This window comes from Microtus pennsylvanicus, chromosome 12 (assembly GCF_037038515.1).
Source record: "Microtus pennsylvanicus isolate mMicPen1 chromosome 12, mMicPen1.hap1, whole genome shotgun sequence".
NCBI lineage: Eukaryota > Metazoa > Chordata > Mammalia > Rodentia > Cricetidae > Microtus > Microtus pennsylvanicus.
Genome location: NC_134590.1, coordinates 11,041,088 through 11,057,612, shown reverse-complemented (window position 1 = coordinate 11,057,612; position 16,525 = coordinate 11,041,088). Strand labels below are relative to the sequence as shown.

The window sequence follows — 16,525 nt, the reverse complement described above, 5'->3', positions numbered from 1 at the left end:
TAACAGTCCAGCTGAACCTCAGTTTTATCGATAACCTTATGAGAAGATTTCTGCTTATATTCTGTCAGTCTCAGGCTGTCTTTTAATCTCTGGGGTCGGATTCCTTTTCTTCCATTTAAAGGCTGACTATGAACAATTGTACAGTTTCAACAGCTGTGGCTGGCTGTATTTTTTTTTTGCTTTACTAGTTTTATTAAACATATATTCTGAGGTGGATACGTACAAGGAATCCAAAAGGACTAATGTATAGAATGAATAGTAACTAGAAATAATCTTAATATTTGGAATAAATTATATTTTTCTATTATAGAATAACAGATACCATTGGACCAACAGAAACCTCAATTGCACCAAGACAAAGACCAAAGGCCAATTCCACTACTGCCACTTCCAGTGTGCTGGCCATTCAGAGTTCAGCTACGCCTGTTAAAGTTCCTGCTCCTGGTGAATTCAGTAACCACAAGCCTAAAGGTAATTAGCCTTTGCAGTTCTGATCTCTCCGACAGTTATCATGGTATGGATAAATGTGACGTGGTTTGATTCCTAAAGCATAGAACACACAGTTTAAGAAATGGGGCTTGATACGTGGCTCAGTCGGTAAAGTACTTGCCGTGCAGGCATGCGGACCTGAGCTTAGATCCCAGCACCGCGGTACAACAGACAGGCACAGCACTGTGCTCCTGTAACCAGTGTGGGGCATACAAACGCGGGACCACGGTCGGCGGGTTAGGGGCTAGAGACAGGCTGGTGGTAGGTTTGCTAGCTAGCCAATCTGACTGAAATGAGAGCCCTCGATTTAGTGAGAGAGACTATCAGAAGATAAAAACGGTGGGAAAATGACTGCAGAAGACACGGAACCCCTCTCTGACCTCTACATGTGTGAGCACAGCTACATAGACAAGTGTGCACAGGCACACATATCCTGCTCCCTGCAAGAAACTGTCTATTGATGTCTAATAAGCTGGACTACTTTGTTCTGAAGTTTTAAAGGTAAAGTTACTAGTAACTTAAATATATATAGAGAAATATCAGTTTGTTTTGATATAAAAATAGAAGCTCATCTTTGAATCATCAGCTAGTAGGTTTGAGGGTGGCAGTAACAAGTGTCGGAGATCCTGTGTTGTACTGGGCAGGAAGTAGCTTACATTCCATAGGGCATAAGCCTCTAGAGCCCTGGTGAAGGAACCATATGGGTATCACAGCGTAAGCACTGTTCTTACTTGATTTTGAGAAATTGTTTTTATAATCTTAAATGCATTATGGTAAGTGTAATACCTAAAAACGTTCCCACAGGGAACTGTCATTATGACAAAGTAAATTTAATTTCTAAAGAGGTCAAAGATGAAATCTGCAGAATCACCTTCTAAAAACCCTGATTCGTGTAATATTTCCTGACAAATCTGTCTTGTTTTAATGTTGAAATGTTTTTATTACAGATACTGTAGTGGGTAAGATCACATATTTTGACTCATGAATGTTATTTGAGTTACATTTCTCCCATTTCTAAAACTAATATATCTAACAAAATATGAGTACCTATCTAATAGTATCTAATAGAAGTTTAAACGACGGCTTACTGTAAGGTCTGGTCCAGTGATGCTATGAAATGTTGACTGTTATTTGCTATTGTTAAGTCTGGCTCAGAGAAGGGATGTTTATCTTCACATTACCTGGCATATTGCTGCAGTGAGTTTGTGCTATTCAACTGGAATATTAATTCCATGGGAAAAAAAGATGATGACATTTTGTATATAATTTCCATTTCATCTAGAAATTATTTTTTGTGTGTGAGTGTTTGGCTGCATTGTATGTGTGTGTACCAGGAAAGGGCATCAGATGCCTTGAAACTGGAATTACCGGCAGTTAGCAGCCACCATTTGTGTGGTGGGAACTGACTTGATCTTGTGATATCTTACTCCCTTACTTTTAACTGTGGGAAGTATTCGGGAATATGGAAAATTCCATCTCAGGTAGACAATTGTTGTTCCCTCTTTCCTGCCTTCCCTGGTTGGACATCTTCCTAGTCTTGGTTTGTCATTAAAGTGTGCGCATCCCTGAGCTGCCTCAGCGACAGTGTTTGAAAGGACTTTTTCAAGGATTTGGGTTTGGTGACCGTTTCTTTTCTGGTTGCTGCGATAAAGTACCCTGGCAAGAGCGGTGTAAGGGAGAAAGGTTCTTTGTTTTTCCTTCACAGTTCGTCATGGTGGGGAAGACATGGCAGCAGCCAGGGGAGGCATGGTGGCAGGAGTAGAAGGCTTAGTGGTCACATTGCATGTGCACTCAGGAAACAGCGGGTGGACAGAGGAGGGGCCGGCCTATAAAGCCTCGAGGACCTGCTTCCAGTGGCCTACACTTGCAGTAAGGTTCCATCTCCTCAGGGTGCTGCATCTTCCCAAAGAACCCAGTGCTCAGTTGCAGGAGCCTGTGGGAGAGCATGTCAGGTACTCGGGCCACAGCGGCCGTGTGTGGTGGTCGTGCGCAGAGTCCTTAGGGTTCTGTAGGGAAACAGGAATGGGACATGTTATGGATCTTGATTGGATGGGGTTTGCTCTTTAATTTTTGGAGTTCTTTATAGATTCTAGATATGTGAATTTCTTGTTAGTGTACAAATTTTCTCTGTGTTTAGATAGTATCTTCCTTCTGTGCTGCAGAACAACCTTTTATTTCCATGCAGATCTGTTTGTCATTTCTCAGGGTTATTGCTGTACTGTTAGAGATCTTTTCTCCTTGGTTCTGTCCCTCCCTCCAATTTATTTATGTTAATTTTATGTGTGTAGGTGTTTTTTATCTGCATGCATGTCTGTGCTTGTGTGCATGGATATGTCTGTGGAGACCTAAAGGGGATCAGATCCCCTGAGACTGGAATCTTAGATGGTTGTGGGCCATCATATTTTATCATATCTTAGAAGTCTGTTTTCTTGTGAGAGACAGAAAGGAAGTGGATCCAGATGTGAGGGGAAGTGCAGAGGAACTGGAGGAGTAACGGGAGGGGGGAAAGCATGTATTATGTGAGAAAATATGTATTTGCAACAGTAGGAAAGTAAAAGCAAATAGCATTGTAAGCCATTAGTATGTGAAAGGTGAGTGAAATGTAATAGATTAAGAGGAAGTGTTAGGTGAGGGAACAAGAAAGACACTTGCCCTGAACTTTAACTATTGAGATTTCAGTAGATGAGAATGCTGTTCTCAGACCTGGCCAGCGAGCCGTGTTGGTGTGCATGCTGGAGCTGAACACGCGGAACAAGTTTGCGTGTGGCTGCTCTAGTGGGCGGGAAGATGAAAGTGACACATGGTGCACTCCTAAGACACTGATTGGTTGTAGATGACAAAGTGACACTCCACAGGCACTTACAATTGTGGCGAGTACTTGTGTAGACTGTGTAATGTAGACACAGGTCCGCTATAAAACCATAGAAATGTCCTAATTAAATAACTTGAAATCAGCTGTTTTGTAAATTACCTGTGTATTAATGTTTTTGGAACTATAGGAGCGCAGAGACCTGGAAATGGGTCTGAAGTCTTAATGAGTCAGGGTCCCCCTCAGCAGCCACCACAGCAGCATAGAGTCCTCCAGCAACTGCAGCAGGGAGACTGGAGATTACAGCAACTTCATTTGCATCGCGTTCCTCACCAGCAGCAACAGCAGCAGCAGCAGCAGCAACAGCAGCAGCAACAGCAACAGCAACAACAGCTACTTCAAAATGCTTACTTGCAGCAGGTAGTATTTTTGTTACGTTAGATAGGGAAGTGTGTGAAATTCACACAGCGATGGAATATTATTGCATTCACTTTTGTATCATAGGCATATTAAAATAAACAATTCCCTTGATTTCCTGCTCACTGGAGAATATGATGCTAAAGGAAGAGGTGCTCTTTTAATAGGCCACATCCTGGCTTTATGAACCAGAGTGTTCATTTGTACTCAGAAATAAACACCACACTTTATATTTGTTATATTTTTTTATATTTCAGTCCTGCGTAAAAACTGATATATTTTCAAAAGTAACACCTTTTTATTATTTTATTATTTTTGGCTATGAGCCTTGCCCTTAACTGCTGAGTCATTTCTGCAGTCCTATTTTTAATTTCTCATTATTTTGACTGTGTTGGCATTGAATCAAAAAGAGACATTATTCTGAATTTTGCTTTTTATAGAAACCTGAAAAATTCTGGTCTCACTAAACCTTCCTAAATGGAACCAGTTGTAAGCATTTTATCTTTGTCCCGTCTTCGTCTGGAGCTAACTGTGCACGTGACACTTTTCATTATGTCTCTTCCTCCGCTGCTGGCTGATGGAAACAGAGAGGGTGGTGAGGAGGTGGTGCCATGGGACACCAGAAAACATGGAAGGAGGCGAAGAACCTGGAGACTGACTGTAATGAGTCAGAGATGGCTGAAGGCTGTCTTCATCAACTAGGAAATGCTGACAGGTGTTTGTTAGCTTTCTTCCAAACATTCTTAAACTGTGCAGATACAGTTTTAGCTAAACTGTGTTCTATTACTACTTTAAAACTTATTCTATAAACATATAAAGTGACAGTCACAGATTGTAGTTGTTTTATATTGGTTTTAAGATTTGACTGTCTTAATCATTGACCTGATAAAATCAATGCTCACAAAAACAGAACTTGGGATGGAGACATGGCCCAATGGTTAAAAGCACTGGCTGCTTTCCAGAGGACCTAGGTTCAATTCCCAGCATCCACATAATGGTTCGATGATTAGTAACCTCATTTCCAGGGAATCTAATGCCCTCATTTGGACTCTGTGGGCACTGTACACACATGATACACACAAAATAAAACCAAACCACAATAAAAACTCTGGGATTGAAAAGGCATGAATATTATTTGTTTTAATTACTGTTTTATTTCTGTGAGGAGACACTATGATCAAGGCGACTCATAAAGCATTTAATTGGGTGCTTGCTTACAGTTTCAGAAGGTTAGCCTGTTATCGCGGTGGAGAATGTGGTAGCAGGCAGGCAGGCATGTGCTGGAGCAGTAGCTGAGAGCCCACGTCTGATCTCCAAGTTTCCAGAACAGAGAGAGAGAGAGGAGAGAGAGGAGAGAGAGACTGAACCTGGCATGGATTTTTTGAAACCTCTCAGTTCATCCCCAGAGACACACTTCCAACAAGGCCACACCTATTCCAACAAAGCTAGACCTCCTAATTCTGTCTAAATAGTACCACTAATTGGGGAGCAAGCACTCAAACATAATAGATTGTAGAGGCCATTTTCATTCAAACCACCATGGTATTGATTTCTGTTTGTTTTTTTTTTCCTCTCGTAGTATCAGCATGCAATGCAGCAGCAACAGATACTTCAGCAACAGTTTTTAATGCATTCAGTCTATCAGCCTCAACCCCCTGGATCACAATATCCTACAATGGTAAGGGCTGTGTAATAGCTCAGTGTTCTCTACAGGTGTATTACTAGGTTGGAATTTACAGTATGCATGATGGTATTTAGAATTTCATCATTCAAAGTCAGCTGGGGGCTAGGGAGAGGAGTCCGTCCAGCAGATCAGTGCTTGTCACGTGTGTACTCAGTCCAGCAGATCAGTGCTTGTTACGTGTGTACTCAGTCCAGCAGATCAGTGCTTGTCACGTGTGTACTCAGTCCAGCAGATCAGTGCTTGTCACGTGTGGACTCAGTCCAGCAGATCAGTGCTTGTCACGTGTGTACTCAGTCCAGCAGATCAGTGCTTGTCATGTGTGTGCTCAGTCCAGCAGATCAGTGCTTGTCACGTGTGTACTCAGTCCAGCAGATCAGTGCTTGTCATGTGTGGACTCAGTCCAGCAGATCAGTGCTTGTCACGTGTGTACTCAGTCCAGCAGATCAGTGCTTGTCATCTGTGTACGAGGACCTAAGTTTAATCTTCCACCCTCATTCAGAAGTCTGGGTTTAAGCATGACCTTAAGTGTCTTTTGGCCATTTGAAGTTCTTCTGTTGAGAATTCTCTGTTCAGCTCAATGCCCCATTTTATAATTGGGTTGATTAGCCTTTTACGGTCTAGTTTCTTGAGATCTTTATATATTTTGGAGATCAGACCTTTGTCAGTTGCGGGGTTGGTGAAGATCTTCTCCCAGTCAGCTAAATAAGGAGAACCCAAAGAAAAACATATAGGCATCCTCCTGAATATTAACCTTCAGCAGGCGATGAAAGGAGACAGAGACAGAGACCCACATTGGAGCACCAGACAGAAATCTCAAGGTCCAAATCAGGAGCAGAAGGAGAGAGAGCACGAGCAAGGAACTCAGGACCGCAAGGGGTGCACCCACACACTGAGGCAATGGGGATGTTCTACTGGGAACTCATCAAGGCCAGCTGGCCTGGGTCTGGAAAAGCCTGGGATAAAACCGGACTCGCTGAACATAGCGGACAATGAGGACTACTGGGAACTTAAGAACAATGGCAATGGGTTTCTGATCCTACTGCACGCACTGGCTTTGTGGGAGCCTAGGCAGTTTGGATGCTCACCTTACTAGACCTGGATGGAGGTGGGGGTTCCTTGGACTTCCCACAGGACAGGGAACCCTGATTGCTTTTCGGGCTGAGGGGGGGGGGACTTAATTGGGGGAGGGGGAGGGAATTGGGAGGCGGTGGCGGGGAAGAGACAGAAATCTTTAATAAATAAATAAATTAAAAAAAAGAAGAAGTCTGGGTTTAGCAGTTTGCACCTATAATCTCAGCAATAAGGAGGCAGCGATGGAAAACCGGTGAGTTGCTGGCCAGTCAGTCTAGCTAATCAGTGAGCTCTAGGTCCAGTGGAAGATTGTGTCTCAACAAATAAGGGGCAAGTGATGATGGAGGGACACCCAAATCTTGACCTCTGTCTACACCCATGTAACTTAATTTGTTATTTAAGTGAGGCAAGATGGAGAGATGGTGTTTGCAGTGTAAGAAAGAGGACCTGCGTTCAGATCCCCAGGCCCCAGTTAGAAGTGGAGAGCTAGCAGCACATGCTCCACCCAGCATCCCACTGGGCCAGGTAGAGAGACGTAGATCTTGAAGCTCATTGGCCAGCCGTTTCCAACTGAATTGGTGAACTTCAGGCTCAGAGAGAACTTGCCTCAAAAACCAAGCTAGAGCTTGCTAGAAGGAAGCATCAGTGTTGGTCCTGAGCTCCACAGGTACTGATGCCATGTCTGCCCTGTGTACACACGTGCGCGCACACCACACGTTAAAAAGTTAAGTGACATATTGAAGATAGACAGATATTCGCAAGCACTCTGCAATTAAACTCTTGCATCTGATTGTGGCACTTAATAACTAACTGTATGGTGACACTTCTGTTGATCAGAGTCCTGTAGTCTTTTGTCGTATCGCTTTCAGTCAGCAGGTATCTATTGAGGAAAAGGGAAACATAGAAGGGCTATGCCCCTCCCCTCCTCTCCCCTCCCCTCCCCTCTCCCCTTCCCTTCCCTCCCCTCCCCTCCATCTCTTTCTTAACAGAATTACTTTACTCTAGCCTACTCCTTTGTGTTTTTCTTAAAACAGTTAAAGAAGGAATTTTGAATCTGGCCAAGTGAGTCGGGCTTTTTAATAATAAATGTTTTTAAGTCACCCCTTGTAGTTTTCTGGTAACAGCTACTTCTTCAAATACTCGATTTGTTTTTTGGGTTTCTGGTTTTGTCTCCATGGGAAAAGGGAGGCACACGCTGGTCAGTGCTGAGGTGACTTGACATGGGTTGTGTTGTTTCTTGTTTCAGATGCAGCAGTATCACCAGGCTTTCTTGCAGCAACAGATGCTAGCTCACCATCAGCAGCCTCAGCACCATCAGCAGCCTCAGCACCTGGCATCACCCGAGTATCTTACCTCCCCTCAAGAGTTCTCACCAGCCTTAATTTCCTACACTTCATCACTTCCAGCCCAGCTTGGAACCATAGCGGATTCCTCTTTCGGTGCCAGTAGGTAAGTGTTTTCCAGTGACTGCAAAGGGACTTACTATGGAGTGAATGGTATTGATAAGAAGCCCATTAAGTGGCTCTTGATTCAGTCAGTTCATCTTCATGTAGAGCTGACTCATTCCCCTCCCAGTCCCCTGTTGTGTGTCTTCCTTCCATTACCACCTAGCAGTTCTGCCAGTTGCTATTTGCAGAGTTTAACCATACCTGAGGACAGTTAGGCTGAGGAATTTGTTGGTGTGCACATCAAAGCATTCTTTGTAATTTAAATAAAAGCAAAATCCTAGAACACTCTCTTAGTAGTTGAAAATAAATAACCCTTTTAAACAGGTTAACTTTTTCTACTTATGTGTTATTACTACCTTATAATTAACTTGACTATTCATAAAATTTATATAATTTTTTTTTATACAGGAACAAACATTTTAAGTATATCATGTGTAGCAAATTTAGTGTAGTTGGGAAATAGTGACTTATAACTATCCAGATATATTGGTTAGAATTATATTATATGGATACTTTATATGAAAACTCATTACAATGAATTGAAGAACTTTGATACAAAGTTTCTCACACATGGATGTGACATTACTGTGTTAAGTACTTTAGGATCTTGGAATTAAGAGCCAGTATTAAGTGTTGGGAGATAGCTTGGTAAAGTGCTTTCCACATAGGCACAAAGACCTACATTTGATCTTCAGGGTCTATTAAAAAGAGAAGGGAGTGATGACACACACCATAATCTCAGAGCTGGGGAGATGGAGATTGGGGGATCCCTGGAGATCCCAGCCTAACCTAATTGATGAGCCCCAAATCATTTCAGAGCCCCAATATCAAGAAACAAGATGGACAAGTGAGCATGCGCACACAGACACATCCCTCCCACCCCGCAGCAATCACTAGGGTTTGCTTTAAATACAAGACCGAAGTTAGGTGATAAGCTCATTACTAGAATGCCAAAGAGGCTCTTAAACACAGTTTCAGGTTTTGAAACAGTAGGAGAGAGAGAGAGAGAGAGAGAGAGAGAGAGAGAGAGAGAGAGAGGGCGAGAGCGCGCATGAGTTTGAGTAGACAGTGGGCATGAGGGACAACCTCATACTGTAAATTGTGTGTGTCTAAAGAGGGTAAGTTTACAGTTAGTCGTGTGTGTGTGTGTGTGTGTGTGTGTGTGTGAATGAGAGATGGAAAGGGTAGGAGGGAGGGAGGAAGGACAGGAGGAAGAGGAGAAGAAGATTGATAGGGATCTGTTACATACTGTGGTGACACCAGGAAGGGCAGGGATCTGTTATGTACTGGGGTGACACCAGGAAGGGCAGGGATCTGTTATGTGTTGGGGTGACGCCAGGAAGGAGATTTTTAAAAATGAATGAGATACTTTTCTGAAACAAAACAGAGGTTTACATGAGTTGTGAGAACTAATTTAATGGCGAACAGAACTTAAAAGTACAAATCAGGCTTTGCCATTTGTTATTTCTCACTCTCGTTTGTTTGTCTGCTTATCTCTTTTCTAGAACACATTAATAGCATTATCATAAGAAAATTAAGGCCAAAAATACACACTTGAAACAAATTCCATCCAGTAGGATGTAAGCTATGAAATGCAAGCAGTGGTCTAATTAATCTGCTGCATTAGTCCCCCGCGACAAGAATGAGAGACTTTTTCTAATCGCAGACTTTGCTGGATGCAGTTGGTACTGCGTTTTCATTAGAAGTCCATATGGCCACAACTGAGGTTTACTTTCCAGCACATTTCCCCAACGAATCAAACCACAAGTAATAAAAGTTCAGATAGTGCATGCCCTGCACACAGGAACGCGGATCCCTTTACCCAGGGTTGCACAGTCAGCACTCCAGTCTCATTGTTGTGCTTCCACAGGCCGATCTTTCAGAAGTATAAGTCAGTGACCCTGAAAGTCAGCGTTGTCTTTCCTGTACCAGCCTCATCAGTGGCTTATGTTGTTTTGATGTGGGGTCTCCGTATGTAGCTTTGGCTGTCCTGGAGCGTGCTAATAGACTAGCGTGGCCCCCATCTGGAGATGTGCCTGCTTTAGCCTTCTGCTGGGATTAAAGACATGTGCCACCGTGCCCAGCTCTCATAAGTGTCTTAGCAGAGATCTTTCCTTCTAGCGTCTGTGCTGGGAACTGAAGCCAGGGCCTTGCGCATGCCAAATGCATTCTTCCTGTGAGTTGTACCTCCAGCCTCTGTGTTATTTTAAAAAGATTTATTTATTGTATTTTATGTGTATGAGTGTTTTTCCTGCATATATGTATGTGCACCATCTAGGTACTTGGTTCCCCCTAAGGCCAGAGGAGGGCACTAGTCTCCTAGAAATGAAGTTACAGATGGAGATGGCCGTGAGCCACTGTGTGGGTCCTGGGAACTGAACCCAGATTCTCTGCAAGAGTAGGAAGTGCTATTAACTACGTTTGTCCCTCCAGCATCCCTGTACAGATTTTAATAATGAAAATCACCATGTCTTTAATTTGTTCAAAATGCTCTTAATTATTTACAGTTATTTAAGTTAAATGCCACTGAAAGAAATGCAGTGTGGTAAAGTACTTTCAACTATAGTAAGAAAGCTATGTGGGATTAGGGATTAGGTTTCATTTGTTTTAGAGAGAAGTGTAAAGGATTTGTTAACCCCCTCACTTCCAGCTCAGTGCTGGAGATTAAACTAAGGTCCCGAGTGCTCCGTGTGGTGTTTTAGCCCCAGACCTTGGAGCTGTACTTTGCTATGTCTAAATTGTAGGTTAAGGTGGTACTCTGTGGAGTGGTGTGCCACCAAGAGTCTGAATCTCCCGGGAGTGGAGGAGAACGGTTCAGGTAGGAAGCCAGACGGTTTGAAAAGCTGAGTTTTCCATCTGCTGTGTGCTTTAAGGACTCCACAAGTCCAAAACATTTTGAGAATGGAATTGAGATTCTGCCACATGAAGGTAGATTTATGACTTAGCCATACCCAATTTCTGTTTACTGAGTAGTAAGTCTATTTAGTTGTAGGTAAATTACTGTTTCTTTTCCTTTTGTATGTTTTAGCCTTCAATAATTGTTTAAACATCGTTCTAAAACAAGCAGGCCTGGACTTAGGAATTAAAGGGCTATCCTTTGGCCTCTGTTTTCACTTCTGCTACCCATGTGTGGGGAATGGCTCTTGGGTAGAGGCCGCTCGTTTGTTCCCGGCTGCTTAGACCTGAAATAATCACACAGAAACCATATTATTTGCAAAACTGTTTGGCCAATAGCTTAAGCATATTTTTAGGTAGCTCTTATATCCTAAACTAACCCATCTGTGTATTGCCATGTGACTGTGGCTTACCGGGTAAAGTTCCTAACGGCATCCTGTGCCTGTCTATGGCAGAGCTACATGGCTTCTCCCTGACTCTGCCTACTCTCTCCTTATATCTCTTTCACCTGGCTTTACTCTGTTAAGCCATTGGCCAGAAGCAGCTTCTTTACTAACCAATAACAATAAAACATATTCACAGCCTATATCACCTCGAGCTAAGGCTTATGAAATTAAGCCATTTCTTTTAACAATGGGATTCTTTCCCTACTGTCAGTCTTCTGGACCCAGATTGTGAAAGACACCTGATAACTTCGCTCTGTTGCCCCATTCTGTGTTGTGGCTCCTGGTTGGGGTGAGGAGGGTACCCAGGCATTCTTGGATTGAGATGCCTTTAGGCTTGGATTCTCTCTCTCTCTCTCTTATTTTATTACTTTAAAAAAAACATCAATCTAAATTCCCACTTCCTCCCCTCCTCCTACTCCCTCCCCAAATCCTCCCACCCTTCCCCCCTCCAATCCTAAGAGAGGACAAGGCATCTTGCCCTGTGGCAAATTGGATTCTCTTAAAACCTAATGGGCCTATAGGATAAATTCCATAGAACCAGTGGATTCAGGCCCAGGACTTTTAACACTATGAATGATGTATTATGTGTCTACAAAAGAACCCTCATTTGCCTTGGCCTGTTTATAAGGCAAAGCTAGCAAGCAGGTCATCTCTTTTTGGTAGTTATATTTGGTAGGAAGTATGGTTTTCATTGTGGTGTCTCCATGTAGCCACATATGATATAGGATAGGTGTAGGTATAGGGTCGCTGTACAGTATTCAGTAATGGTTTACATGGATGCTGTTAGGTATGGTTACTGATCTTCACGTTAAGGCTTGTTTGAGAGCAACAGCTTATACAAACTGCTTGCTTTTGGGGTTTTTGTTTTGTTGTTGTTTTGTTTTCTAAACCAGATACTTTTTGCTTTATGTACATTGAATTATTTATTCTTTGTAGTAGTCGCATAAAGTTTATGCTGTATTCCTTTTTTTTCTTATTAATTTCTTTCAAGGCAGGGTTTCTCTGTGTAGCCCTGGTTGTCCTGGAACTTACTCTGTAGACCAGGCTGGCCTTGAACTTGAGATTCATCTGTCTCTGCCTCTGCCTTGTGAGTGCTGGAATTAAAGGTGTGCATCACTGCCTGGACTGCTATATTCCTTTCTTATGGCCTAGAGTGCTGAGGAGTAAGGGACTGAGAAAGAAACACAGCAAATGTGCCATCCACGGGTGGTTACAAAGCTGTGTGCTCTGTGAAGGCAGTTCAGATTACAGCTGTTGTCTGTCCGTCCTGTACTCCAGGTCTTATTTCTGAGAGTTTCTAAACTGTAAGTGGAACACTGGCGGTTTCTCAATTGTCTCGTCATCCTTTTCATTCATTTTCCTTTGTTTCAACTAGGTCAGTTGCTGAGAAGGAGGCAGTCCCACGCCTTACAAACGAGAAGACTGTCAGTCACCCGCCTGATATGTCGGGCTGGAATCCTTTTGGAGAAGACAACTTCTCCAAGTTAACCGAAGAGGAGCTGCTGGACCGAGAGTTCGACCTTCTCAGATCAAGTAAGGGACACTTGAAGGCTTATTTTGCTTCCCAGTAGAGTAACAGCTCTGTAACTCGGCAAGGCCAAAGACAACCGGTTTCCAGGTGGTGTGGACAATTGTTTCTGTGCACTTGAGGGAAAATTCAGGTCACTTTCTTTCATATACTCGTCCACTGTCTTGTGTCACACATTTAGAAGTTAGGTGCTTGGTTGCTGCTATCCTAACCCTTCCTAATACCGTCACAACATGGGACACTGATGTTCAAGTAGAGGACGTTGTCAGTACCCGCCTTCCTGATGCACACTCAGGAGAAGACGTGGTGGATCTGGGACACCCCTGAGAATGCCCGAGAAAACATGGGCTACTCTATGCTAATGTTGTGTCATGTTTTTTTAATGAGTGGTGACGTAAAGGGGTTGCTTTGCTGTCCTGATATGGCCAAAGCTAAATAAATTCTTTTCCACTTTAAATCTCATATCTCAATGTTGTCGCTTGGAATCGTTACCTTTTCTCAAACTACCTAGTATTTACGTCAAGACTTGCCTCATGATCTTTTTTGGAAGAATGGGTGTTCTGGACAGGTCTGGAGAATAAGGGGAAGGAGCTCATTTTGTGGAAAATGTAGGTGATTTTCTAGTGTCTGAGGCTTGTGTATGTATGTATATATATGTATATGTATACATGTATGTGTATGCGATATATATACCTATATGCACAGTGTGTTTCTATGTTTTGCATATGAAGAGAATAAATAGCTCCCAGTTTCTATTCTGTTTTATATAGGTAACTAGCTTTATGAACATTTTAGTAAATGAAATGCTTTGTCTGAATTAGTATGTATTTTATGTAAAATTCACAGATGGCCTGCATTCATGTAAGGGATTCCTGTAAGGCATTCATGTTTGGCATCTAATCTAAATTTGTATTTTGTATATTGGTGATTAAATATGGATATAAAAATGAGTTTTAAGCCCCTGGTATACATTTGTTAACTTTGATAAAACCAATCTTACCTCATATTAAAAAAAATGTTTTTAAATCAACATTTTTGTTTGGCATTTTTCCTGGAGTTTATTTTAAGTAGCCCCAGAAGCACGGCTTTGGAAAAGGATGTAAATGATCTCTTGAAGAGTAGTAAAAGGGAGACGCAGGAGGTCATCAAGTATATGTCATTTGTAGGGTTATTTAGTGTTCTCTCTCTCTCTCTCTCTCTCTCTCTCTCTCTCTCTCTCTCTCTCTCTCTGTGTGTGTGTGTGTGTGTGTGTGTGTGTGTGTGTAAATGCCTGTGGCGGCCTGAGAGTCATCTTTGATCCCTCTTTACTTTATTCTTTGAGGGACAGTCTCAGATGAACTCCCAAATAAAAACTATGGTTTATCCAATCACCTTGTCTGCCATGCCCTCCTGGCAGCCATCCAGGGGATCTGGAGTCTCCTCACGCTGGTGCAGCAAGTGTGTTAGCTGAGCCGTCTCCCCAGCCTAGCATTAATTTAGAAGCAGATGCTCCCTCCCAGTTTTAATGTGCTCTGAAAAGGGTCTGCCAAATCAATATTTTCTGTTTTCTGAGTTTAAAAAAAAATCACTAAATAATCTTTAAAAAGGCCCAGCACTAGGTAGGATTTTATTATTTCTTTGTCTTATAAAATGTAGTATTTATTTGGTATAGGCAGGAACTGTGTGTGAACATGACTTGCATGTATAATTTTGTCTTTTAACATTTTGGAACAACTGTTTTCAAGTTTGAATATAGGAAGTGTCTATGACTGACATATACTTGTGTACCTGTTTTCAAAGGCAGCTCAGACTGCACTAGAAGATGCCAGGTCCCAAAGGAAAGTCCAGGAAGTCAGGCTGGGAGCACCCGCTGGCCTTTGCAAAGGCCAGCTACCTAGTGGCTTTGCGTAATGGGTACCAGCACCACGGGGCTTCTCCTCTTACTTCAGCACACAGGATCAGAAAGCTTACCAGAGTAGAGCCCCAGTGAAGCCACTTGGCTGCCTTCAGTCCCACCCTGCCTCCTTCTAAGCTGGGATAGATGGGGCAGGGTTGTTAGGGGGCACTAAACGAAGTAATTGTTTTGACACAGAGAATAAGAGCGACCCCCCTAATCTTAAGGTATTTAGCTGACATATTGAAATTATATTTAAATCACAAGATATCTTGGTAAATTAAAAATCAAATCAGAGTCAAGAGCACACAATGCCAACTACAGATGGGGCAGTGGCAGCGGGAAGCAGGTGGAAAACATTGAGTGAGCAGGCTGAAGTTGAGAGAGGAGTAGTGGGCATGGGTAGAATGCGTGGACTCAGGAGCGGTTCTTCCCATAGCTTTACTTAGCTGTAATGGTTATCTTTGATGTTTATTCAGGGACAGCAGTAGTGTATCCAACATTTGATCTGTATGCTAGAATTTAAGTCATTCTGATAGGCAAGGGCGTCTTCTAGAACTTCTGTGCAGAGAGTTGGTGACTGTTCATTATTGCTTGGTTCTTCTGTCCCCAGCAACTTTTCCGAAATGAAGAAATAGTTTACTTGGAACACCACAGAGCCTGTTTGTACCCTTGTTTCTTGGCACACCTATTTACTAACAGTTTCCCAGAGTTGTTTGCAAAATCCAATGTGTTTGGTTGATGAAATGCTTTCTGGGGAGAGACTGCCATCTTCCTGTGACTCTTGAGAACACACTGCCCCTGGAAGTCATAGATTGGCTGCAGAGTGGCCGCAGTTCAGTGCTGTATGACCATTCGAGATTTTCCTATGAAGGCTGTTTACTAGGAAAAAGATAATGTCATCTAAAAAATATACATGACTTGTGTGCTTCATATAGGAAGTAATTTTAAAGTTATAGCATCATTTTTGAGATATTAAAACAAAATATTAGTAATGGATAAAATTTTTAGTGATCTTTAGGAAAACCATTGATTACCTATAACAGGCATTTAACATATAAAAGAAACTATTGTTGCTTTAACTTTTAGTGTAAATGAGTGTAATTTATGGTTCAGAATCTTTTGCTGGCTCTTTCTTAATATTAATGCATTAAACCAAGATTAAGCATTAGTAATAAAGTTTGTCTCAGTGATTTCTTTAAGTTAAGCTTGCTGTTGTCATTGTCTTTTTATCAAAGCATCCAGATTTAGTTTGTAAGCCTCAGGAATCTATGTGTCATGATGTTTAATATGTTAAACCGTAATTTAATATGTTAAGCAGTAAACTGGGGAAAACACTTGCAACTGTTAATTAAGAACAATAGGAGGTTCATTTGTGGACAAATAGATTTACTGTTGTCTGTTTAAAATTTCATCCAAAATAACTAAGAGTAATAACAGACCCCAAAGGCTGGTTGCTCTGCAGTTTTACTGAGTATGTTGTATATGTTTTGGAGACACAATAAAGTGGTTGTAAATGTCAGGATCTCTAATTAGTTTATGGTAAAAATACCCACAACCACCCTTTCCTAACGCACATCCAGACCTGCCACCGTGGTCCAGGCACATTAGACTGGCCCTAAAGTCTCGATGAATACAGCTTCTTACAGCCTGATTTGTTAACCTTTAGTTCTTGTTTGAAGCCGTTATCCATCTAACCTGCATACTTAAAATACTTCCTCGAGTATTTGGATTATGTGCTGGTATTATGGAAAGTACTTGGTTTTCAGAATTTTAAAATCCTATGTTTTCATCATCTGTATCAGTCAAGCACCTGAGAAAGAACCGTCTTTACTTGCCAACACAATTCTTTTGTAAGGCATGGT

At 42.1% G+C, this 16,525-nt stretch overlaps 1 protein-coding gene across 3 annotated transcripts in view; it reads left to right on the top strand.

Annotated features, from left to right (window-relative positions):
- The window catches only part of Bmp2k (BMP2 inducible kinase), a 92,299-nt gene that overhangs the window by 56,556 nt on the left and 19,218 nt on the right, over positions 1–16,525 (top strand). For 2 of the 3 annotated variants that reach the window (XM_075943069.1, XM_075943067.1), the window contains exons 10-14: positions 311–471; positions 3,489–3,718; positions 5,295–5,393; positions 7,717–7,919; positions 12,635–12,792. In XM_075943069.1, coding sequence (XP_075799184.1) covers positions 311–471; positions 3,489–3,718; positions 5,295–5,393; positions 7,717–7,919; positions 12,635–12,792 — 851 coding nt within the window. The remainder of the gene's footprint in view (positions 1–310; positions 472–3,488; positions 3,719–5,294; positions 5,394–7,716; positions 7,920–12,634; positions 12,793–16,525) is intronic. The other variant, XM_075943068.1, reaches the window with a different exon arrangement.